The following is a 26380-nucleotide window of genomic DNA, read 5'->3' on the forward strand; positions in this document are numbered from 1 at the left end:
ACAGAATCTCGGGCGTGTGTGCTTCGTGCGTGCGCGCGTGCCGGCGCGCGTACTCGCTTTCCCGTCTCACGCCGTCCCCGCGTGTCCGTTCTGGAGTTTGCAGACAAGTTTCGAATTGCTCATCTTTCCCCGTTCCTAGCGCTTGGCTCTGAACTGTGATGCTTGAGCGATTATAGCGTAGCGAAGCGCTTCGTCATGTTACCTAGGCGATCACTGCGATGCTTGCGCGCTTTTCACACCGGAGCGACGGTTCCGGAGACGTTCGTCCGCTCTTCCCGATTGCTGCAGCCCAGTACATTCACTAAGTCTGATGCAAAGCAGGCGCTTTGCAAGAGCCAGAAGGTATGTACGCAGTTCAAAACGTCGAAGAAATATCGGCGTGAGCGTTCGTAGTCGACCAGAGAGTGGAACGCGGTCAAAGCTGAGGACACAACCAAGATGTGTTTTTCGGCCACGGCGCGCGTAGGCATTATTCTGGCAAATGCTGCGGGAAAAAAAAAAAAAGGAGAACTTTTCCTCGAAGCGGTAACTTCAAGTTCACAATTTGTCGCATCCAATACAAGACGGAGGTCCACTAGATGGGAGACTTGAACTCTTTCGTTGCTGCCAGAAATATGTTCATTTTCGGTACTTTTATGTTTTTTTAACGTATTATTTCGAGACGCAGTAGTCGCAACGTGTATCGCGATACGTAAAATTATAGTCTGATCATTGGTATTCAGCGTGGTTGCCACGCAATTGTAATTGCTCTGACAGTTCTTGAGAATTCTTACGTGAAACGTCAAAAAAGCACCTCAAGTAATACAAATGAAAGTAATGCAGTATGAAAGTAATATAGTAATGTAAGTAAGTTTAGTGTAAGTACTGAAAGTAAAAAAAAAATATCTGAAATATAGAAAATATGCACCTGGCTCCTATTTCCCAAATTTCTAAGTCAGATCACGTAAAAAATACGTGAAGATTTGTAGGTGTTAATACTAGCCACAGTGATGCCCATACGCTATGTAGGAAAGCAGTAGCTTTGCAAATGTGAGAATCGGTAGGTTCATATTGCAGAGGGAAGATTTGTTTTTACTCATTGCGGCAGTCACCTGGTTCTTTTATTAGTGCATTCTATAGGCTCATGAAGCAATGCTTGTCAAGTCAGGGAGCATGCAGAAGCCTCCTCATACTTGAGTATTGCATTCGATCAACTTTTCTGTGCAAGCAAGGTGGTTCAGTGTACATGTAACCATTAAGAAAAAAAAATGCAAATCAAGAAAGCATCATCATCGGAAAAGAGAAAAGCAGTCAAAAAAGCATGACGCCCTAGATAACCTGTTGCTCGACACATGTCGACACGAATAAGGACAAAAACACATAATGGAGCTCTGGGCAATGCAAAGTGCAGCATGCAATTAACATGTTGTCAGGCTTGGCGCACAGTGTGATAACGTGATTTCTCTTTGTGTGGTCCTTTTTGTTCCTACTTTGGCCCACGTTTACATGCCTAACCTTTAAGTGCCATATGAACCCACATGAACTTGCTCAACTTTAACTTGTTCTAAACAGAATGGAACCTATGTGCCGATCACTGTGTCATGCCAACTCTGACAAATGCAATGAGAGTCCATAATGAAGCGAGAACTTACTGCCAACATTGTTTGGTACTTTCAGTACAACGGTAGCTTCCTTTTTTTTTTTTGTTGTTGTGCACAGTGCTTCAAGTGGCCTGTTTGCTCAGTAGGTGAAACATATATTTTGAATTAAATACTTGGTGGCTGCATTGAATTTCAGCTCATGTTGGATTATGGCCTGATAAGCTCAGCAAGTACTGGGACATTTGTTCTGCTCCCTATGGCCATGAAAGCACTGGAGCGCCTCACCAATCTGATAGACGCCGAGCTGCAGCAAGTCGGCGGCCAGAAGACATACTTCCCCTGCCTCGTGCCGAGTTCTCTGTTCAAGAAGACAGGTACCAAATTTTACTGCATGACTGCTCCAAGTTATTTTTCATCAATATAGACCCTCATACTCATTCATACATTCAAACCTCAATATAACGAACACAGATACAATGAATCATCGGATATAACGAAGCAATCAAAAGTGCCTCTTGCCAATATCAGTGGTTATAAAATATATGCTCATAGCAAGCACTGGACATAATGAAGGCCTTGTTGTGTCAAGTCTGACTTGGTTATTGTGAGGCTCAACTGTAGTCCCCATGCTCTTATTTTTCATTGCATAGTACCAACCATGGTGGCTTCGTGCCTATGGACACCCTGCTACTGAGCATGAGTTTGCAGGTTTGATTCCCGGCTGCTGCACTGGAATTTCGATGGGAGTGAAAGGCAAAAGATGCCTGCACTCTTCGATTTAAGTGGTCACAGTTAGCTTGGAGCCTTCCATTACAGTGTCTCTCATAGTTGCAGTGTTGCTTTGCAATCCTAGACCCCATCAACGGTCCCATCATTCTGTACATACTTGTATTGGGACTTCATTTTTGATCAGCCATGTTTGAGTACATCGTGCTCCGTGCGTAATCATAATCCTGTCAAATTGCCCATATCTGTTAAGTTGGACATGCACTGCAGCAAGCTGTGAGGGCTACCCAATGTGTATCTGGAGCGACCCTCCCTTGATGCACTGGGACAGAAAGATACATGGAAAGCATGCCAGCCCACAAGATGTACAGAAAAAGGAAAACATTGGAAGACGCCTTTGTGCATCATTTCCAGCTGATTTGTGGCAGGACAATCATGCCTTTGAAGTAGGGCATGCGAAAATTTGAAATACCAATCAAATAGTCCTTGCTATTTTATTTGTATCTGACTTATGTTTCCACCATGTTTTTAAAGCCTTTTAATAAATTACATGCTTTGCACAGAGCACTTAAATACATCACTTCATTATCAGAAGAACCTATCCTAACGACTCAGTATGTTTATACAAAATCATTTCAGTCCCTTTAAGCGATTCTGTGAAGTATGTGGGTGGGTACTGCATTGTGGAACTGCCTCAAGGATTGGCTCGCATTACATACCACATTAAAACCCTTGCGGGGATGGATATCATGCATTGGTATCAGGATTAGGCCACCTTTGACTACAATATATCTGGCATCAGCCCAACTCTGACTACATTGTCTCCAATATCGGCCCGGTTTACACGGGCAGGCAGCCATCCCCGGAAAAATGCAGGCAGAGCTCAAACAAAACTTCGCTTTAAGAGGAAGCATTAGTACTTGGGACCTCCTGCCCATATACATGGGAACTGAGAAATTGTTTTGCATGGTGTCCACTTTACCGAATTCGATGATGTTTGATGCATATAAAAGAAATAGCTCGAATCTACCTATCTATGCCATCAGGTACTTTTTAGCAAAAATTGTTGAATATTGCAAAATAATAGAGCTCTAGAATCAAGCTTTCAAGAAGCGCTGTGACTCAGCAATATAAAACGATATCGCAAATCTGTAAACTGCATCTATAGAGATGCCTGAAGCAGTGTAATGTGTAATACACCGCTGTGTAATACACCAATAATTTGTTTCCAGGCCTTTTATGAAACCCTCGTACTTGTCTAATTTGCACTCTTCAGATGCTCTAACAGATGGAGTTTACAGAACTGCATTACATCCGGTATAATGCAGAGTATGTAGTTCAATTATTTTTTAACTAAACCACTTTAGGTGATTCTTGTAAGAACTATTAAGCCCGAAATCGAAATGTTTTATCCTACAGTTGGCAGAATTTAGCGTTCTTTCTTAAAGGGGCCCTGCAACACTCTCGAAAAAGCATCAGCATGATGCAGCATTAATGCGCACTTCGTGTGACACACGTGGCGTCGATGTGCAGCACTATAGTCATTGGTTAAAAATGTAATGTGCAATCTACGCTCATGCAATATTGTGAGTACTGCAAAAAGGCTATGGCATTGCATTTCAGAGCCATTTTAATTATCACCTAATTATCACTTGGGCATCAGCTATGTGAACCATAGAAGCGACACATCAGCATTTGAAGCACATTGCCATACACCTTGCGGGAGCCTTGCGTCAACTTCCACTACATCACAGTTCTATGTCGTGGAGAGTGATGTGATATCAAGAGCCATAGAAATTCGAGTCACGGGCAACTCTTAATTTTACTTGTATTTTTTGAAGTTTCTGTTACTGATAACTTGGGTTTGTGTGCATTAAGTATCATAATTTCCTTTGTTCTTAGCTCTCTGACATGCTAAGAAGTCTAGAGCAAAAATGGTGGCCTTAAAAAAAGTGTTGCAGGGCTCCTTAAATGCAAGATATTTCATTCAAATTGTTTCAGCAGTTTCTAAGGAGAGTATGTCTGTGTTAAGCATGTATTTGAATAGAAAACACTTGAGTTGGCCTTCAAGATACAGCTTCATTCTTTAAAAAAAAAAAAAAGCATTGTGCGCAAACCTCGCCATTGGAGAGGTGAGCTGCTGCCGACACAGTGGCTAATTTCATTGCAATTTGGGACTAAAAGTCTTGACAGACTGAACAACAGATACCAAAATGTTTTATCATATGATGTGGACCAAGAAATGCAGTCTTGTTAGAAAATTTCACTGAACATGGCATTAGCAGTAAGCGCACTAAGTTTTCTTTGAAAAGTTGTTATAGTAAGAATGGAGGTCACTGCATGGTTTTGCACCCAGTTCTGCCTTCGTTGTAAAGAGGTTTGGCTGGATTGTTTCTTGTTTGCTTCCTACACTCCCTGTGTCCTGTAGTGAAGTGGTGCGCTTCTAAGTGATGCTATGCGCACTTACAGGCCGCCTGGATAAATTGGGCCAAGAACTGTTTACGCTGATGGACAGGAAAGACCACAACTACTGCCTTGGACCTGTAGGTGGCTCCTTTGTGTTACTAACAGTTGTACCTCCATATAATGAGCACAGATATAACGAATTATTGGGCATAATGAAGAAAATGAAGTATTTCTTGCCGGTAGCAGCTTCTAACAAATGCTTATAGCAAATGTCAGATACTATGACGAATGTATTTTTTGTGATAGATGCGACTTTATTGTAACGCTGTTTGACCACACCCTGTTTTGCTTCAGTTCTTGCTGGATAGCACACTGCAGACTTACCATAACAAGCCCGAAAGGACAAGTAAGGATGCAAGCACAGCATCGACTCGCAGCCAAGTTTATCTCATAAAAAATTTAGAATGTATAGCTTATGACATCGCTGTGTGCAGGTGCGTAACTAGGTCAGGGTGACAATGTACGACCAGGAATTATCGGATGCAAAGGAAAAGGCAGCAAATTCAGAATTAAAGTCAGATCTACACTGTCATCAAACCCACTGTAGAAACACAAAGGTGCTAGGACAACTAAGCAACAAGGAAAATGGCTGGCAAGATAGCTAATAAATTTTTACCTAGTATCCCTGCCATTAAGTTTCCATACCAGCATGCACCACATTTGACGCAATGTTTCTGAGAGTTGTGCTTGAATCGCTAGCTTATAACATGAATCACGGGACTGGCTGCAAGAAGCTGGCCTTTCATTGCGTGTTGAGGACAATGTGCTAATATGTGTATCTGTGTTTGTGTATATACATCCATGAGTGTGTACAAAAATGCACATAAATGTCCATCTCATCTTCCATTGTCATCCGTAGACTGAAACATTCATCACTAAAGATATTTTAATTGTCCCTGTGTTGTAAGACTGGCGGGGATATTTAACATACTTCAAGCAGGCTCCCTCGCAAGACTGTTTGTCTTGGCAAAGGGGGTAGTTCATACACTTCTGTCTTGTCAGCCACAGTGCTCATGACAGGACCGGTATTGCTAATCGAAATAGTGTTTGCCTGAGCTCGTTGGTTGCACATAGCACTAATGGTTTCCAGCTGAACACACTGACACGGTCAGAAAGGGATGACAACACACCAACGTATGTTGTCATCCCTTTCTGTCCTGTCAGTGCGTTATGCTGGGAACCATTTGTGCTATTGCTAATCAGATTGCACGCACGACGCAAACAGTGTTGAACAATCAGCAGTTGTTGCCCTGGAAGGTGTGGTGGTGCACGTATAAATAGTCAGTGGACTTGAGCAGTGGAATTAGATTTGACAACCAACGACTGTATCCTCCACACTCGCTGTCATTTGAGTGTAGTTTTTCTTTCTAAGCAAAGGAGCACCCAATGAAGAATTAGATTCTCTATTTATACCTCCTGGTAGTGTCTGATTATTCAGTGTCATTGCACCGTGACAATGTTTTTCACCAGTGACTCACCAAAACAGTAGCATACTCCGAACTCGTAGCAAGTAAGCGCATGTGTCGCTTTATTCGACAGGTCGTGAAAACTTGCTTGTTCTGTGCTGTCTCACTCGTGGCTGCAGGTAAATTTCCTTTCTCTGTAGACTCACGAAGAAGCCGTAACACAACTCGTGACGTCCTTGAAGGCGTTGCCTCAAGCATCGCTGCCACTTATGCTGTACCAGGTAATATACATCTACGTGCCTTTTGGGCACTGCTTGCTTCTGAGCGTGCGTTTAACCAGTTTAAAGCAAAACCTTAGTTTGTTTATGTTTTGTCCTAGATAACTCCAAAATTTCGGGATGAGGCACGACCAAGGTTTGGACTACTTAGGTGTAGAGAATTCATCATGAAAGGTTAGTCTTCTTTTTTTTTTTGCATTTTTAATGAGAAGCCATTATATGTTACCTGAGGCAGAAAAGCCGGCGTCCGCAACGAGTGCTACCAAAGAGCATCATCAGCATCATGTAAATTAGAACAAGTCATAATAAGGTGACTTTAGGTAGACTAAAGTGAATTAAGGTGAAATAAAATGTGTTAAGGTTGGTACAAATTAGAGCAAGGTGGAGTTAAGTGGATTAAGTTGTGAAGCACACATGCTAGTGTATAACATCACACATCATGGACATAACCAATTAATTAGAGAAGTCGTAATGCTTTCGCATTGAAATCACCCTGAGATACTTAAGTGACTGTCAATTTTTATTGTTTAACTTGCAATGCTTTATGCTAATTTCCTCTTCTGAAGTGCAGTTTCGTGATTTTTTTGTCACCTTTTGCTGTAAACTTTCTTCTTGCAATCTTGCACCACCCTCGTGTGCCAGCACAAGATACCACATACTGCAAGCATAGCCTCCTATATTGTGTTTCTGTTACTTCTGACGGTGAACGAGAGGGGTACTTGCTTTCAGCAAGTTTCTTCATGCGAGTTCCTGAAGCACTTGAAATTTGCAATAACAAAGTTACTCTGAAAAAGTCACTGTGACGTAAAATTAACTAATTGCTGGTTAGCCTCCACTGTTCCAAGTTTGTCGCTGCCTGTTCACTGTGTCTAAAGGTAAATCATGGTTAATAAGTGCGTATGTAATTCAGAAAAAGTGTGTCCCGAGAACAAATTAAAAAAAAAAACATTGTGATATTACCATCGCTCCTCAGAGCCCTCTGAGGTTTTATGAGCGTTAAAGCTCACAAGCTGGCAGGTATGAAAAAATATCATCCGGTACACAAGTGCAAAATTTACGATGCAGGAGCCATATTTGGCAACGTTTCTTTTCATTTTCCACTCTCCTTGCCTTTTCCTATTGGCATTGTACAAAGTCGTGCATCCATTATTGCCTCGATCAACCACTCGGCAAGATTGGAGAGATGAATAGAATTGGCGGAAAAGAATCTTTGCATAACGTGGCCCTGGATATTATCACATTTAACAAGGTACTCAAGGTTATTCACATCTTCGAGCAAATTTCAAAAGTAACGGGATGAGCATTGTCATTTCTTTTTCCATCTGCCCGTGACGAAACTAGAGATACAACAAACTGTACTGCGCCCTTGCAGACATGTATTCGTTTGACAAAACCACAGAAGAGGCTGCAAGTACGTACAACATGGTGTGCGAAGCATACATGAGGATTCTAAAGCAGCTTGAAGTTCCCTTCGTTAAAGGTAAGTGATTACTACTGGCCGTCTTACCTTGCCTAGCTTAAAAGCAATGTCATACTTTTCTTTTGTACTCGCGGAAGATTGGCTGATCGTTAAGTCCTATTCTGTGACCTACCAAGGTGACAAAGATATGAGGGCAGACAGCACAAGTGCCGTGTCATCTGACATTCAATGACAACGCCTCTTCACTATGCTGTCCGTGCTGGTGTCGAATAAAATAGCTTGTGGCACTGTACAGACTACATGTCATCAGGTCGCTTTGATTCATACTTCAAATATCAAATATTCACACGCCCCTTTCATTACTCCTTTAAATGGTTGTAAGTAGAAGCAGTTGACTTTCATAATAGACAGACAAAGAAGATAACATAGTGTCTATCCTGTGTTGTCTTTGTAGCGTTGAATCAAGTAGCAGATAACAGAAGTATCTGTGCATTGTCATCTGGACATCTGACCCACGCTTTAAATCTTGGCTATTCACACACCCCTAGTGGTCACCGATTCAAAAATTTGCAAATGTGTGCACGTGAACTTAGCAAATGAAAAAAATATGAGACCGCAGAAGCACTTTCTCAAATCATCAAATAGCCGATGACATGACGGCCATGTTGTGTCACCCACCCGTTTGACCTGCACTTGAAATCTGGAAATAGGTATTCACACACCCCTAGTCATCGCTAATGTAAGGTGTGCTTTGAAAATGTTTGCGTTTAAAGTAGTAAGTGCTGCTGCACCATCCCATGAATCTGATCGCAAACATTTTTCAATCCTTGAACTATAAGTGGAGTTATCGCAGATAACAGGCTTTCTTTTTTGGTATCTGCTAGTGCGATGGAAGCTTCACAGCAAATACAAGAGGGCGAAGCCCCTGCCAAAAATCGTCGTGTCACTTGGCTTTTCCCTCTCGTCTAGAGCACCTCGTGTCGGCCACGGTAAACTAGTGCTATGCAGCATGCCACTGCCATCTTGGAAGCCATGCACAGCGCAAAGATGAAATTATTTTTATTTCTTTTTGAGATAGCAGACATATATGTCTTTTGTTTATTTAACTCAAAACGAGCAATTATGTGTTACTGAGAATGTTCTCGCGATCACGAATTCGGCCAGTAGCGTTGGTCAGCCTTCTAGCTTTCTATCAGCTTTCGATGACGACATTGCAGATGCAAGAGCTAGCGTCTGTTCACTGCTTTTGACACGAGATTGTAAACTCCCCGCGGCATGCAATGCAATAATATTTGGCTTGCATGTTCACAGGAGCCTCGTTAACAGATCAGCACATTTTTTTTACAATGTTCAAATGGTGATCTGAAGCGAAGGCGCTAAAGCGACGGTGGACGAAGAAAGAACACACACACACAGGGTGCTACTTCCAAGAATGTTTAATCAGGAAAAAACGCCACTGATTTATACTAGGAGCGCAATCACAGTTTCTCAGTTGGAAGTGGCGTTCTGTGTGTGTGTGTGTGTGTGTATGTATTCTTTTTTTGTCCACGGTCGTTTTAGCGCCTTCACTTTAGATCATGCTTAACCAACGCGCCCAACTATCCATCCTAATGTTCAAATGGTGTTCCAGGGCCCCTTTAATAACGCCACTTCTTTTTTTTTTTTTTTTTTTTTCCAGTGAGGGCATCTACAGGTGCCATGGGAGGCAGTTACTCCCACGAGTTCCACTTTCTCAGTGACATTGGTGAAGATCACCTACATGTGTGCACGCAGTAAGATGGCCATTTTATTTTTTTTGCATGTGCCTTGTGCATGCCCCCCTCCCACACACCTCACTTTAGTTAACCACCCCACCATTTAGTTAAACGGGCCCTGAGACACTTTTTGAACATAGTAAAAAAAACATTGCCGATCTGTCGTAAAGGCTCCTGTGAACAAGTGAACCAAGTATTACTGCACTGTATGTAGCAAGAAATTTAGAGTCTCCTGTCAAACACAGCACAAATAATCTTGCTCTCGCTTCTGCAATGTCATCATGCATCATCACCGAAAGCAGCAGGGCCCACAATAGCTGTTGGCTGATTTCGTGATCACAAGAGCATTCTCAGTAATACGTGATTGCTAATTTTGAGTTAAATAAATTTAATATATATATGCCTGCTGTCTCAAAAGACAGAAAAATTATTTCATCTTCGCACTGTGCATAGCTGCGCCTGCTGCGCACATAGGCTTCGAGATGGCAGCTGCGTGCCATATAGCGTAGTCTATCACAGCCGCCACGGTTTCACAACGAACCCTTTCGCCGCGGCGACACTCAACTTTTGGTCGGGATTTTGCTCTCTTGGCTCCTCCGCTGTGTAGCTTCCAGTGCACCAACGAAGACAAAAAAGCTAGAGAAAGCCAGGTATTGGTGCGATAACTCCACTTATAAGCTGAAGGATTAGAAATATTTTTCCGGCATGAGGTTCGTGAGACACCATCCTTTACTAGTGAGTCCATCCTATAACTAGCTTGAAAAGTATTTCAGGGCCCCTTTAATACACCCCCCTCCCTTTAGTTAACCCCCCTCATTGGCTGGAGTTTTCTGCTGCTCAGCACTAATTAGTGGGTTCATTTCCTCACATTTAAAATAGTGGCAGAATGCAAGAACACAAATGCACCAGAGTATCCATCAGAAAAGGCCAAGTTAATCCGGGGTATTTCACCATGGTGCCCATAGTAGCCTGCTTGCATAGGTTTTGGAATATAAGACCCCGTACCTGCGGTGGTAGTAGTCCAGTGGACGTGGCGTTGCGCTATTGAACTTGAGGTCGGGGGGGTGTGATCCCAGCCATGGCTGCCACATTTCGATGGTGGCAGAGCACAGAAGCGCTTGTGTACTTTGATTTAATCGCACATTAAAGAACCCCCAGGTGGTCAAAATCAAGGCGGAGCCCCCCACTACGCCGTGCCTCATAGTGATACCGCAGTTATAACATATAATACCCAAGAATTCAGTTTAAATTTCAACAAATTTCCCTTCGAATATATCCCCAGCCCCTTTTCTTTTTCTGTACAGTAATTTCTGTCTTGGCACGCCACCTTGAACAATGCGCCGTGACTTGAGTTTATTGCATGAGGTATAGTCATTGACAACCTAAGAATGCAATGGCAGACACACTGCTATTCAAAAAAAAAAAAAAGAGAAAACAATTCTTTCATGTCACAAGCCAAGGCAATATTTTTTTCAATATCAGTGTTTTGGAGCATGGAAGCTTCAGTGGGTAGATACAGGGCAGTTTTGTGGGCGGAGCTTGTTCTGAACTATATGGTTGTCGCTAAGTATAGATGTGCAAACAAAGCAGTCGGTGGCAAAAAAAAAAAAAAAATGCAGACGTGAGAATTTTTGTGACTACATAAATTACCACTTCTCTAATTACTTTTCTGTTCTTTCCATCTTTTTGTCAGATGTCAGACAGGCCTTAGTGTTGATGAAGCGAGCTCAGGTATGGAAGAATTCTTTGTTTCTTTTCCTTTTCATGGTCAGGGCTGAGTCCTCCCTCCAGCTTTTAACTGCACGTTAAGGCTGTTTGTCAACTCTCAGTTGTTGTCTTATTTCTTAGCACTTGGACATGAAAAATCATAAGCCTGTGTTCTTATCTGCATATTTTTATGTTAGAAGTGTTGTCCACATGCCAGACTGCGAAATGTACTCTCACAGCACTCATTATGCTTTGCTGCCACTTATAGTATGGCGACAGTTCTTTTACACATATGAGCGTTAAAAAGCTAGCAAACTGGGTGATTTGTAAAGCCAACCTATCAAAATTTATTTTGCAAGAGGGAAGAGCCTGTGATGCGAGCGTCTGGGGCATTGACATTGTTCTGTTGCATGTCGGGTTATAGGCGTATGCAACTTTATTACAGGTTGCCAAAACGAGACATGTGAAAACTGTGGCGGGCGCCTTCAAGAAGCAAGAGGCATTGAGGTGGGCTTTGAGAATAATTTGCCTCGTCAGTGCATCATCGTCGTCAAATCTTTGGCCTCTCGGAGCTTCCTTGAGTTGCCCTAAGTGATCAAAGTCACAGGGCGATAAGTCTTACGGGGAAAGTGTTCCAGTGGTGTCCGGCCCATTTTGTTTCATTTGGCGCGTATGTCAACTGCAGTGCGGAGTTTTGCATCGTCATGGAGAAGAATCACTTTACGTATTGGTTGGTCATGCCTTCTGCAGTGATAAGCAAGAGTAACCGGACTGAAAAGCTCACACTAATATGCAGCATTGATGGTCCAATGCACATACAAGAAATACATATGCAAAATGCCACTCTTGTCCCAACATACAGTTGCAAGCAGTTTGCCAGTTGGCAGCCGAGTCTTGGCTTTGATAGGGGCTGTGTCGCCTTTTTTCTCCGTTGCACGCCAGCTTGTTTCGGCTCCGGTGTGTAGTGGCATACCCAAGTTTCATGGCAGGTAACGACACAATTTAAAAATACATCCCATTCTTGTGAAAAACAGTGCTAAGAGCCACTCACACATGCGCAAACGTGCCAACTTCTGTTCTGTGGTCAAAAGACATGGGGCCCATTGGGCAGACTTTTACAGAGTCCAAGGTCCTTTGCGATCATGGTTTGAGCATTTCCATAACTTGTGCCTATCTTAGAGCAAATTGAGAAAACATTTAAGCATCATTTGTCCTCCAGAAGATCACGAATGACCTGAATGTTCTACTCTATAACACTCATCTGTGGGCGATGGGCATCTGTGGGTTCTCATCTTCAACTGCATCACAGCTTGCCATGATTTCCGAATATCAGGCAAACACACGCGACCTTACACCCTCACGAGCAATAAACTTTACGATACAGTACTACGTTGCTCAATGAATAGGTGTACCTCTTTCTGAGGCATTGTATGATAAGCCACTGAAGGAATGTAACAAGACCAGCCGGCTGCTCACGTGAATCCTGACTCACCCACCTAACATGCCTTCAAGCGGCAGTGCGGGCCAACTGATATACCGCACTCTACAACAAAAATCTCATTATATTTGCTCCACCCTTGTATCGCCTCGCATGAACTTTTCGTCGCATCTTTTGAACATCGTGCCAGATATGTGAGAATACGCCTGACATTGCGAAAGAGGCACATCCGTCAGTCATTCTATACTTCGCTGCACACCAACAGTGTATCTTCGCGATGCTGCCGCAACGAGCTGCAAATTAAAAACTGGAATAAGAAGTGAGAAGCAAAATGACCGAAAACAACCTGCTACAGTTGGCTTCTGTTAATTTAAACCCTGATGGAACCGACGAAACTGATCGAATTATCTGGTGGGTCAAATTAAACAAGCTGCAGAAGAAAAAAAACATGAAAACACTGCTGATCCATTTGGCAGTATTTTCCCGATTCTAACTCTCCCCCAAAATCAAGTGTCCAAAGCAGAAGACTAATGTAGAAATGACATTAAAGCAACAAAACAAAGTAGTAACCTCACACATGCCTGATTCTTTAGCAAGAAAAATGGGCAATGATGTAATATGTGTTGCAGAATAGTGGTGGTCTTCCTAAATTCAGCTTCACTGCAATAAAATTGTGTTGTGCAGTAAAGCATAAATACCATGAAAGCGGTTTTGGTATCATGTTCCATTGGCACTGAGCAGGCAATTTTTGGCCCAGTTTTCTTGAAAAAAAAAAAAGGCACGTGTTAGAATCAGGTAAATACCGTAGTCAGACATTGTGAGCTACGGTTATCGCTTGAAAATATTTCTAGGGCATGCGGAAAATAGGCATTTTTGATGCGAGACAATGTGTGTTCAATGCATTCATTGTCCCCTAAGCTCCGCTGAGACAGATAGTGGCACTAGAGAGGTTTCTATTGGGATCACAAAATGGGCCAGATGCATGCATGCTGACTGATCAAGTTCAAATTATCCAGTGAAGGCCAATTTTAGGATCGAATCAACGGAACTTTGGGCCCATAGATATTGCCGCTAGTTGTCACGCGCCAGCGCTGAAAAAAGAATTGACTTGAACGCGCGCTCGGCACGAGGTGGGCGCTAAAGAAGAAGAAGCAGAGGCTGAGGACGCCAGCTTGAGTTTTGTGTACGCCATCTTGTACAACTGTCTGTCTCGCCGACGCCGGGTACATCTTCAATTGTCTTTTCGTGACAAAACTGGTGGAGGTGCGGGGTACGGTTCATCCGATGCCACAAACTCCTCCTGGTAGCCGGAGTACCAGCCCTATACTAGTGGACACCCCTGTTCACCGGGCCAGCAGGAGAATCCGAGGATTACCTCCGGAGCTTGATCACCTCTCCGCAACAACATCGACGCCCCCACGGACCAGTATGGAAGGAACATCGACGTCTCCATCGACCATTATGCAAGGTACGGCCACAATGGCAACTCAGTACCTGCTCCAGAATCTCAGAGTACCGAAAGTGTTCCACGGGGATGTCTTCGAGGATGTTGAAGACTGGTTAGCCCAGTTTGAGCGCGTTGCTGAGATAAACGAATGGAGCGACGCGGCGAAGCTGAGAAACGTGTACTTCAGCTTGGAGGACGGTGCTCGCACTTGGTACGAGAACCGAGAAGGGCTCCTGAAATCGTGGCTCGAGTTCCGCCGTGCCTTGCTGGAAACATACACCAATACTGATCGCCGCGAACGAGCCGAACGGGCGCTCCAATCCCGCATTCATCTGCCGAATGAGAGCGTGACGTCGTACGTAGAGGATATGATGCACCTCTTCCGTCGGGTGGACCCTACCATGTCAGAAGAAAAGAAGCTGCGCCATCTAATGCGGGGAGTTAAAGAACAGCTATTTGCTGGCCTGGTTCGAAGCCCGCCGAAGACCGTGGGTGAATTCTTAACCGAAGCCACCACGATGGAAAAGGTGCTGCACCATCGCTCAGCCTTCTATGAAAGGCAAATGAACGCTGCTTCACCTTCGGACCAGCGCTCAGCTACCTATGACAGGCACGCGAATGCTGCTTCACTAACGGACGCGGTTGCCTTTGGAAACCTGGACGTTCTCCGAGACCTTATCCACTCTGTGGTTCGTGAGGAGCTTCAACGGCTCAGCTGCCCGCCTCAGCCCACGCTGGGTTCCATTTCTGCCCTCGTGAGAAGTGAAGTGCAGCAAGCGATCCAAGGTCCCGTCCCAAGCAGCAATGCGCCGCCTGTGACAGCACAGTTGCAGCGGCCGTCGTATGCGGAAGTTTTGGGGCGAGTCCCTGTCCGCGCTCCGACCCATTTCATCCCCGCCACATCTTACGCCGCGTCATACGTCCCGCCGCTCCCATCAGTGCAACCGATCCAACGTATGGAGGATCGGCGCCCGCTCGAAAGGAAATCTGACGTCTGGCGTACCCCGGACAGAAGGCCTCTGTGCTATCACTGTGGAGAGGCCGGTCACGTATACCGCGAATGCCCATACCGCCGCCTTGGACTGCAAGGTTTCGCCGCGGATTCACCAAGGCCCAGATATGGCGAAAGGCCTAGGGCGATTGAAGAGTACTTGAACCAGCAGGGTATGCCACTGTTCCCGCGGCGGCAGTCGCGCTCGCCGTCCCCCAGGCGATCTTCCCCAGCTCCTAGAAGCCCTCCAATGGCAGCGCAGGGACGATCGCCAATCCCTCGCCAGGAAAACTAAGAACAGCGACCTTCGGGGGCAAGGCCGCTGATAATCGCCCTTCCGAAGACCTCCCATCGACGCAAGCACGGTCTATTCAGCACGATTCAGCGACGACAGCAGCCGAACTCAGCGACAGACTCTCGCTCACGGAGGAAGGAAACTAAGGAGAGGCCCTGACGTCACTCTTTGTGAAGCAAAAGTGAAGCCGGAAGTTGGCGTTGCTCATGGCGATGCTCCGCCTTTTGTGCCACCCTCCTCTCTTGTTTACATCTTTCGCGAAACCACGCTGCGCTGCGCGTGGTTTCGCGCACGCTCGCGCAACATCCGGCAGAGCACGGTACAGGTAACACAGCGCAACAAGACACGGTGACTAACGCAAACCCGCCCACACAGCACCTTTGCCACGGCACGAAACCTACCAGAGCAACACGTGTGAGCGCTCAAAAAATCAGAACAACGCCGCCATTGTGGCCCAAAAGGCGTGGCCATGCAGCAAAAAAAATAAAAAAGCAGCAAAAAGAATGAGAACCTATACGTCATTTCCGCCACACTTTTCTCCTAGCGCGCGGAGGGGGTAGGGCCTCTCCTTAGTTTCCTTCCTCCGTGCTCTCGCTAGACATACCTGTTGTGCTCGACGGCCGCCACGTTAGTGCGTTACTGGATACGGGTGCCGACTATTCGATCTTGTGCGGAAAACTAGCGACGGAACTTAGAAAAGTTATCACGCCTTGGTCTGGAACGCAAATTCGTACTGCTGGCGGGCATATCGTAACACCGTTGGGCATGTGCACGGTCAGAGTACAAATTCGTGGGTCCACGTTTCCAGCCAGCTGCCTTAGACTCCGCGATTGCTCTCGAGACCTCATCTTGGGCGTCGACTTTCTGCGAGAGTATGGTGCCGTTATAGACCTCCGGGCACGCACAGTGACTTTTTCGACAGAGAGAGCAGCGAACAGCCGCGACAATTGCCGACGTAACGCGCTTCGGGTTTACGCCGACAGTGTAACTTTACCACCACGCGCAAGTGTCCTGGTAGCGGTCGTATGCGACGATCTGCGTGACGGCGAAGCTGTTGCAGAGGGCAATTCCTCCCTTATGCTGACTCATGGTGTATGTGCAGCCCGCAGTCTCATTATGCTTCGAGGTGGGCATTCTGCGCTCCTCGTGACGAACTTCAGCCAGGAACATCGGCACCTGTTTCGTCGTACTACTACCGCTTTTGCTGAGCCCTTAGCAGACATTGCTGAATGCTTTGCGTCTATGACAAAGGACAACCCAGCTCACACACTCAGCAACATCGACATCAATTCAGACCTTTCGGAGGAAAAGCAAGAAGCGCTGCGTGAGTTACTACTTCGGTTCAAGGAGTGCTTCGCATCTACTTCTAAGGTACGCCAGACGCCCATCACGAGACACCGAATAATCACGTACGACGATTCTCATCCCATACGACAACTGCCTTATCGCGTATTGGCAAAAGAACGCAACGTGATTAATGCACAAGTGAAAGAAATGCTTGACGATGACGTCATACAACCATCCCAAAGCCCTTGGTCGTCGCCGGTGGTCCTTGTCAAAAAGAAAGACGGAACGCTTAAGTTCTGTGTTGACTATAGAAAGTTGAATAACGTCACAAAAAAAGACGTTTATCTGCTTCCGCGGATCGATGATTCGTTAGATCGGCTGCGGCGAACCAAGTATTTTTCATCAATAGATTTGAAGAGTGGATATTGGCAAATCGAAGTTGACGAACGAGATCGCGAAAAAACTGCCTTTGTTACCCCGGATGGACTGTACGAATTTAAAGTACTTCCATTCGGCCTGTGTTCTGCACCGGCCACATTCCAGAGAATGATGGACACTGTTCTTACGGGTCTCAAGTGGCACAGTTGTTTAGTATACTTAGATGACGTCGTCGTGTTTGCGGCGACCTTCGAAGAACATCTGAAGCGTTTAGAGGCGGTACTTGAGGCGCTCCACTCCGCTAATCTCACACTAAAGCCAGAAAAGTGTCACTTCGGTTACGAAGAGTTGAAGTTTCTCGGTCATGTCGTGAACGCCGACGGTGTCCAGCCTGACCCAGACAAAACATCTGCTGTTGCTGCTTTTCCGACTCCTCGTGACAAGAAAGCAGTACGCCGCTTTCTCGGTCTGTGTGCGTACTATCGGCGCTTCATCGCAAATTTCTCCCGGATCGCCGAACCACTCATACGCCTCACGCGAGAAGACACACCCTTCATTTGGACGGATGAGCAGGACGCAGCTTTCACCGAGTTACGGCAGCGCCTGCAGGAATCACCCGTTCTCGCTCACTTTGACGAGGACGCTGACACCGAGGTGCATACCGACGCAAGCAACATCGGTCTTGGCACTGTTCTCGTTCAACACCAGGAAGGCGTCGAGCGAGTGATCGCTTACGCCAGTCGCACCCTTTCACGTGCCGAAATTAACTACTCCACTTCCGAGAAAGAGTGTCTAGCGGTTGTGTGGGCCATCATGAAATTTCGGCCTTATCTCTACGGTCGCCCTTTCAACGTGGTGACAGACCACCATTCCTTGTGTTGGCTAGCCAACCTACGAGACCCGTCCGGGCGACTTGCTCGATGGAGTCTCCGTCTGCAGGAGTTCGATGTTACCATCGTATACAAATCGGGCCGCAAACACGAAGATGCTGACGCGTTGTCGCGCGCTCCCGTCAAAACTTTCGATAAGGACATGGACGAAGACGGCGCATTCCTTGGGGCCCTCACCGCTTCTGACCTGATCACACGACAGCGCGAGGACGCCGACATACGCCCTCTCATCGATCACCTAGAAGGCAAGAATGTTACACTTCCACGATACCTTTCTCGCAGTCTCTCGACCTTCTGCCTCCGAAAGGGCGTCCTCTACAAGCAAAACTCGAGTGCCAGCGACAAAGAGTATCTATTGGTCGTACCTGCCACCCTCCGTGATGACATTCTCCTAGCCTGCCATGATGAGCCCACGTCTGGACACTTGGGATTTTCACGCACTCTTGCAAGAGTACGCCAGACGTACTACTGGCCCCGACTTTCTCCCACGGTGAAGCGTTACGTCCAAAGTTGCCGTGAGTGTCAACGCAGGAAATCGCCGTCTTTGAAGCCCGGGGGGTTACTGCAACCCATCGCACCACCTAGCGCGCCGTTTGATCAAATCGGTATGGATCTTCTGGGACCCTTTCCCTTGTCAGCCAGCGGAAACAAGTGGATTATAGTCGCTACAGACTATCTAACACGCTACGCCGAGACGAAAGCTGTGCAACGTGCCACCGCCTACGAAGTTGCCCAGTTCTTTATCGATCAGATAGTCCTAAGACATGGTGCCCCATCACATGTCATCACCGACCGAGGAACTGCCTTTACGGCCCAACTGATAGAGGACATATTCGAGCTGAGCTGCACGCAGCATCGCAAGGCCACTGCCTATCATCCGCAGACCAACGGACTGACGGAACGGCTAAACAAAACCATTGCTGACATGCTGTCTATGTATGTAGACGTCCACCATAAAACATGGGATCAAGTCCTTCCGTACGTTACCTTCGCGTACAACACCGCCATTCAGGAAACAACACGCTTCACACCGTTCAGTCTTGTCTACGGGCGCGAGGTCCAGACCACGCTAGACGCAATGCTCCCACACGACACCGACGCATCACTTACTTCCGACGCCGAGCAACTTACTCAACACGCCGAGGAAGCTCGTCAACTCGCGCGCATACACATCACGACGCAGCAGAGTGCAGACGCGCGACGCTACAACCTTCGACATCGGCAAGTCGAATACCAGCCAGGTGACCAAGTCTGGGTGTGGACTCCAATTCGTCGCCAGGGGTTGTCTGAGAAGCTGCTGAGTAGATACTTTGGACCGTACAAAGTGATACGCCGCGTTAGTGAGGTGAACTATGAGGTCATTCCCGACGGTGCCGCGTCGCCTCGGCGTCGACAGCACCACTCAGAGATAGTGCATGTTGTTCGACTCAAACCGTATTTCGCGCGTTCAGGCGGCGCCAACTGATCTCATACGACTACCACACTTCCACTTTCTTTTTAGTAAGCATCGTAGTTTAGTAAGCATCGGGTCGATGCTTTTCTTTTGGTGGGGGGATAATGCCGCTAGTTGTCACGCGCCAGCGCTGAAAAAAGAAGTGACTTGAACACGCGCTCGGCAAGAGGTGGGCGCTAAAGAAGAAGAAGCAGAGGCTGAGGACGCCAGCTTGAGTTTTGTGTACGCCATCTTGTACAACTGTCTGTCTCGCCGACGCCGGGTACATCTTCAATTGTCTTTTCGTGACAATATACATTGGCCCCGGCAGTAGCCTTCAGCCGAGATCGAATTAACCAGAGTCAAATCATTGGAAGTCTGCTGTATTAATAGCCATATAACAGCTCAGTAATGTGGAAAATTGGGCGAATTGTTGACTAATCATTGCGAATGCAGCAACTGTCTCGTTTCCTTGTGTTGTCTCCACTTTGTCCTGTTGTGTACGCTGCTTCACCCACTGGTGTGATGATTAACCATATAACATGATTTGTTGCCTCAAAGAATTCTTTATTCATTTGTAGTACTCTATGTAAAAACGAACAGTTTCACACAATTGCTGCCAAAAGTACCAAGTGATTTGTTAATGCGAACGCAGCCACAGCAAAAAGTATCTCTAGCCTCCACAGTGTTGCACGCGATGTATGAAATGGAGAATAATTATTGGACAAATCAAAGCATAAGGACAGCTATTATAGCAAACTGCTGGGCAGATTACAATTTTTACCATTTCATGAAACTGTTCAAGATCAAATTATCCGGTGAAGGCCAATTTTAGGATCGAAATAACAGAAGTTTGGGCCCATAGAAATACATGGGCCTCAGCAGTAACCTTTGGCCGAGATCGAATTAGCCAGAGTCAAATCAGTGGCAGGTTTCCGCAGAACTGATTTGCCTCATTCGGAGTCCTTGCACTTCAGGGTTGTTGATTAATCCAGCTTGCCCAGTGATCTGCTAGCCTCCTGGTTAGCTCAGATAGTGAACTTTGCATACCCTTGCTGATAGAAATAAGCAGCACTGAATTAACAAGCGTGCCAAAACTTGCCCACTTTTTTTCTTTCTTTTCTTTCAGGTGGCTCATGCCTTCTCTTTGGGAACTACATATTCCAAGCCACTTAATGCTACCACCCATCATGTTGATGGCGAGCACAGGTGAGAAACCGCGCATCTGTAAACCTATAATTTCTTTTGAAACCCGGAGTATAAATACGATAAGCAACTGAGCTCCTGCTTCCATTGCGTACTACTCTCTTCACTGATCTAAATTTTTTTCACTTACTTTATGTCCAGTGGACTCCCGTCAAGATGAACCCAGCTCTAGTGGCGTTATCATCTTTCTTGTCCTGTATCTCTACTTGGACATGCTTCTGTGTAATTCTCATGCTCCTCGTGCAGCGACCTCTCACGAATGAAATCGGTGACTTCTGTTGGCTGGTCTGATCGGTCACCTTCCACGTCACTATTCAACGGCACTTTTATGGATATGGCTTTGATGCCCCAAGGTACCACATTTGGCTCACCACGCTATAGGGACCAGGATGAGGTCCTATAGCTAAATGGCGTGTCGTGGATGGCTAGGCAACCAATCAGACCGGAAAGCAGAAGCCTCTGATTTTATTCACGAGAGTGCGTGGGCCAAGGAGCCCGAGCATGGCAAAGAAGCGCATCCAAACAGAGCTGAAGGACGAGGAATACGATGGCGCTACTAGAGCGTTTCCGAACAGGTTTTTCTAGTGTTGCGATTGAAGTTAAGAGGAAGCTTTAGCTCGGGAGCACCTATCTAAATAAACAGGAAAGGAGAAATCATTTTTCTCGGCAACCACTGCACCAAATTTGATAAGGGTTGTTAAATTTAAAAGAAAAAGTTAAAATCTAGTGACCGTAAAAAGCGAATTTTCAGTTTTGGTTGTCAATGTTTTCATAACGATTGTTTAAAATAAAAAATTTTCAGAAAACGAAACTACGAAGTTTACAACTCATCAATGAAAAATGCCATCACAAATCTGTAAATTGTATCTAATAGTACATCTAAAGTGTACAAAATTGGTGCATTATATATGGCTCTCAAATAGATCACTAATATGTGATTAGGACTTTTGCAAAACCCTTGCAAACAATGTAACAAATTCAAGTACGACGTAAATTGATAAACTAAATTTGTCCACTTTGGACGCGCTAATGGATGCAGTCTACAGAACTGCAATATATGTTCTTAGCGCAGAGCAATGAATTTGTGAACTTCGTGCTTCCATTGTTTTTCAAGCTTACCAACTTTTGAAAGCTCCTTTTAAAATATTCGGGTCCTAAATGAAAATTCTGCTTTAGCAGTCACAAAAATGTAACATTCTCTCTCATATGCAACAAATTTTCTTAAAATCAGCCTAGTGGCTACCTCAAAAAAAAATTTTCTGCGTTTTACATGTATTTGAATAGGCAGCATCGGAGTTGAGCTCTAGCTAAAGCTTCCTCTTGCTGAATAGGGCACACGTGCCTGGTTGGTTTCCATAAATACAATGGAAAAGAGAAGAACAAGAAGCTTTGAAAGCTTTCAGATCCTGCATACTGTGGGAATCTGTGTAAGCGAAGCTTTGGTGTGCCAGCGAGACAGTGTGGCAGCTTTGGTGTGCCGGCGCATCGCGATAAGTCGATGCAGCGGATTTCGGTGCCAATGCACCGCGCAACCATTCTCAGCCACGGTAGCAAGAGACACGTCGTCGTTCTGCCACTAACCACAGGAAGCTTTGCTATGTACGTGGGTGCCCAACCACGGCCAGATTATCCTCCTGAAACTGTAGAGTTGGGGTTTGGGAAGTGTGTTTGCAAATAGTGCAGCTGCATGCGTATTATTTTTTTACGCTCAAAGCTTCATTTTGAACTATCGTAGCGTGCGACCTCACTCTTAATGTTCGCCCATTACATTTCTGTATCTGCAACATAATGGAAACTGGCGCAAGTTGCTCTTGGCTTTCGCACATGCTATGCAATGTGATGCACACGCCAGTCATCTCAAAGAACCACTTGGCATTAGAAGAGAAGTGTGCGTGCAATTGTGGCCTAATGGTTGGAGCATTCTGCTGTTGTGCTTGGAGACTTGAGTTTCGATTCCACCATCAGGCACGTAATTCTTTTATTTTCTATTTGTGAGCTATTCAGTGAAACAGCAGCAGCTACGGTCAGCTACGGTGGGGAAGGTTCGCTGCAAACGCTTCACCTTCAATATCTTCTTGTGAGGAGAGAGTGGTGGCATAAGCAGACCGAGAGCTCCTAGTGTGGCGAGGCAAGGCGCAGTTCTTGGAAGCTGCACGTGGTTGGATATAGTTGCCAGAGAGAGCACCAGGTGGGGCGTGCGCAGAGGGACAGCGTGTGGACAACACGGGGGAAGAGTTGCAGAGTGCAGTAATAAAGTGAATGTTTGTGACAAGGGTGTCAGCCTGTCGTCATTCGTAACAATCTGCATAACTCGAACCGTCCGTTCAGTTAATGGCCAACTGCAACGAAAATCTGGACCACGTAAGAAGGCTATTCTAACATAGTGTAAATATAAAAAAATCTCTGCAAAATTTTACGTTTCAAATGCAAATGGCAGAACAAAAAAAGCTAGCAGAAGCAGCAGTGTTTGTTACAAAAACTAACAAAAAAAAATGCTGCCATTACTGCTCGCCAAAAGTGACATGCACCTAGAACGCGCGGGCTCCCTAGCATGACCTTGGAGATTGGGTGGTGCTCTCGAGTGTCCATTTATAATATTTACTTTTATAAATAAACACGCGTAAAGAAACCAGTACCCATATCAGAAATAAATTTGTTCATAGTAAACTTCTTAGACTTCATGAGCTTAACAAAGCCAACACCATACACATCACTATCTCATACTGATGAAGAACAGCACGATAAACAAGGGACACTGAGGAAACGTGACGCGAGTCCAGAATAGCAAGTGGGTGGTTTCTTGTCAGAAACACGAATATATAGCACAGCACGGACACAGGTAAAATGTTTAAATATTTGTGCCAAGTAGTCAACTTCTAACTTATGCAGCATCGCAGATGATTACCTCAACCCTTGTTTACTCTGCTATTCTTCATCATTATAGGATACTAACTGCCCTAGCATTCAGTACGCCTAAGTCACTATCTCATGACAGCGCCTGAAAAAACTAAACACTTGTGCAAAGATGAGTAACACATGCTTTTCAGCACTAGGGAAAAGATCACGATGTTCATGTTAGAAAGTTTTTTGTTTTTTTTTAACCCTTCCATTTTCAGGCCTCTTGAAATGAACTGTTTTGGCATCGGTGTCACGCGGCTCCTGGCAGCGTGCCTTGAAATGCTTGCTTCGGAGGACCGGCTGCGGTGGCCTCTTTCCATAGCACCGTTCAGAGTCGCAGTCATCACACCCAAGGTTTGTTATAGTGCTGGACCTTTCTAACAGCAGTGATAACGTTTGATTCTTATTGCAGTCTTTTTTTTTCCTAATGTTTTTGTTTGTTTGTTTGTTTTTTTTTCCTAATGTCCTTGTTTGTTTGTTTCTTTCTCTCTTTTTTTCCTTCATTATTTCACGACGATCAGCGAGGTAGCCACGAAGTTGTAAGCTTGCCCTTGGCAGAACACCTAGCAGGGCAGCTCAGCTCCCTCGACCAACTACGAGGGGCAGTCCTCATGGACGACAGGGATGACTGGACAATTGGGAAGAGACTCAAAGACCTCGACACCCTGGGAACACCTTACGTAATTGTTGTCGGCAAGAAGGTATGTGAAAGACTCAGCAATTAAAAAAAAACGAACACATTGCAGGTGGCTTTCCATTTCACTATTGCCTTCAGCAAAAAAAAAAAAAAATAATAATGGAATTGTCAATTTCGGTCAAAGACAATTCATCGAAAGTGGTATCAAGGTTTAACAAGGATAGAGACGTATTAGTTAGCCCTAAAAAAACACAGGACCAGAACAGTAAGCACGGAGGACAACATTCTTTTCCTGCATCTCTGTAACGTTAATTAAATGCGCCTGAATATTTGAAGACGCACCAAGCAGCCCAACTTTCTTATTTAATTGTGCTAATGTCATCTCCTTGCCTCATGTCTCCACAATTTTTATGATAAATTGGAAACGAGAATGCAACGACATATGGGGCACGTCATCCTAGTTAGGCCTTCTTCTAGAGGGTCTCAAATGAAGCCGGTTCTGTGGAAACCTGCTGGGTGCAGTACGCTGCCTGTTTAGTTCGAACTGTTGTTGGCTGCGCACTGTTGTTGGCTGTTGGTGAGTTGTTGGCTGTGCACTGACAAAAGCTAGGCAAAGATGTGTGGCGAACTGTCAAAAAGTATTATGTAATTAACAGGAAGCTTCAGCTTGGGAGCTCTTACCTAAATACATGGCAACGAAGGAACCGTTTATTTTGATTTTTTTTTTTTTTGCAACCACTGTAGCAAGTAGAATTAGATTTGCTGCATTCTTTTTTTTTTTTTAATCTGAAAATTGCAAACTTTAAAAAAAATCAGAAGTATAATGTTTTCAACTCTGTAACTCATATATAAGAGACGATTCTGTAAAGTGCGCCTAATAAGATACACTTAAAGTGGACAAAATTGGTGTTTTATAGGCTCCTCTGAAAAATGCCACTATTTTTTTGGATACGACTGTTGCAGAACTCTTGTAAGCATTCTAACAATTTTATGTAACAATTTCGTGCAGATGAGTGCGGAGTGTTTGTTTCACCTGCAGTGACTTGCATACTACGAATGTTGAAGAGGGAAGGCAGTGACTGAGACCGTGCACTGATACTATTTCAATATAGTACACTTACGTGTGCACCCTGATTAGCATAACACAAGTTCAAGACGCACAGACAAGTCGTTAACCACAGGATGCTGCTGGATGTTTCTTCTTGTACTTAGAGAGAGTGTGACTGGTAAATCAGACTCTCTTATAACAAACGTGATAGCCTCGTGTAAGTGTTCATTATATCTGCTCATCATTTTATATACATAATGTATATAAAATGCATTGATAATGTAGTTGAACATAGCACTTGAACCTCTCTAATTCAAGAATTGGCTAATGGCTGCCTGTTTTCGCACTGTCCAAGGTGTCCAGGTGGCGCGCATATGTCTGCAGTAGTCCTCTGGCAAAAATGAGGTCTTTGAATGCCACACATTACAGTGCAAACTGCTTCACAGAGGCGTTTGCCATTTTGCTCTTTGCCATTAAGCTTCGCTGGTGCCATTATTTTGTGTTCGTGCTTTACTAACAAACTCAGTCGCAGTGTTTCTTAGGCATGTTTTTTAGGCATACTTGCAAGCTGCAGCAGGTTAGTCTAAAGTTCACATTGCAGGTCACAGTAGTGAAGAGTCAAAGACCGGGGAAAAAAGAAAAAGAAACCAGCCAAGTATAGGCTCAAAGCAAAGATGGTTACTAAATTAAAGTTTGAACTGCTTCTCTTGCATTTTCTTTATTTATTTCTTTTTCTTTTTTTTTTTTTTTGCAGACCAAGGAACCGGTGCCCCTATTTGAGCTTCACGATACATCAAAAGGCACAACGGCTGAACTCACGCATTCAGAACTGCTGCACTTTTTTCAGTTTGGACCACTTGCAGTAAAAAGAATGTATTGAGTAATTCATGAGCGTGTTTGTGTTTTTGTGCACATTTGCACTCTTGTGCGGTTTTGTGTTCTACATGCAATTCCGTTTCCCCCATTTGTTGCGTTACATGTCTGACACTCCTCGTAGTTCGCCTTGCCACCTTCCGGGGATTAGGCATGGAAGCACTCTTGCCACTTGCAGCAAGTTTAACAACTCGTTGAAACTTCACCAACGTCCTTCTCGGGC

At 45.1% G+C, this 26380-nt stretch overlaps 1 protein-coding gene across 1 annotated transcript; it reads left to right on the forward strand.

Annotated features, from left to right (window-relative positions):
• ProRS-m (prolyl-tRNA synthetase 2-like protein, mitochondrial) lies at positions 1 to 26172 on the forward strand. Its single transcript, XM_075699504.1, has 13 exons — positions 1 to 342; positions 1777 to 1954; positions 4776 to 4849; positions 6379 to 6459; positions 6558 to 6630; positions 7829 to 7936; positions 9555 to 9648; positions 11324 to 11361; positions 11783 to 11844; positions 20625 to 20704; positions 23818 to 23953; positions 24121 to 24300; positions 26039 to 26172. Exons 1-13 carry the CDS (start codon positions 196 to 198, stop codon positions 26162 to 26164), a joined length of 1377 nt encoding a protein of 458 aa, XP_075555619.1. The 5' UTR covers positions 1 to 195; the 3' UTR covers positions 26165 to 26172.
• Positions 26173 to 26380: the final 208 nt, after the last annotated feature.

The sequence above is a fragment of the Dermacentor variabilis genome, chromosome 7 (assembly GCF_050947875.1).
Source record: "Dermacentor variabilis isolate Ectoservices chromosome 7, ASM5094787v1, whole genome shotgun sequence".
In the NCBI taxonomy this organism is placed as follows: Eukaryota; Metazoa; Arthropoda; class Arachnida; order Ixodida; family Ixodidae; genus Dermacentor; species Dermacentor variabilis.

Bases quoted from the DNA above. Each gene is read 5' to 3' on its own strand.
- ProRS-m (XM_075699504.1), top strand. From the start codon at position 196: ATGTTACCTAGGCGATCACTGCGATGCTTGCGCGCTTTTCACACCGGA. The intron at 1,955-4,775 runs GTACCAAATTTT...GCGCACTTACAG, and splicing joins TTCTCTGTTCAAGAAGACAG to GCCGCCTGGATAAATTGGGC. The intron at 11,845-20,624 runs GTGGGCTTTGAG...CTTTTCTTTCAG, and splicing joins AAGAAGCAAGAGGCATTGAG to GTGGCTCATGCCTTCTCTTT.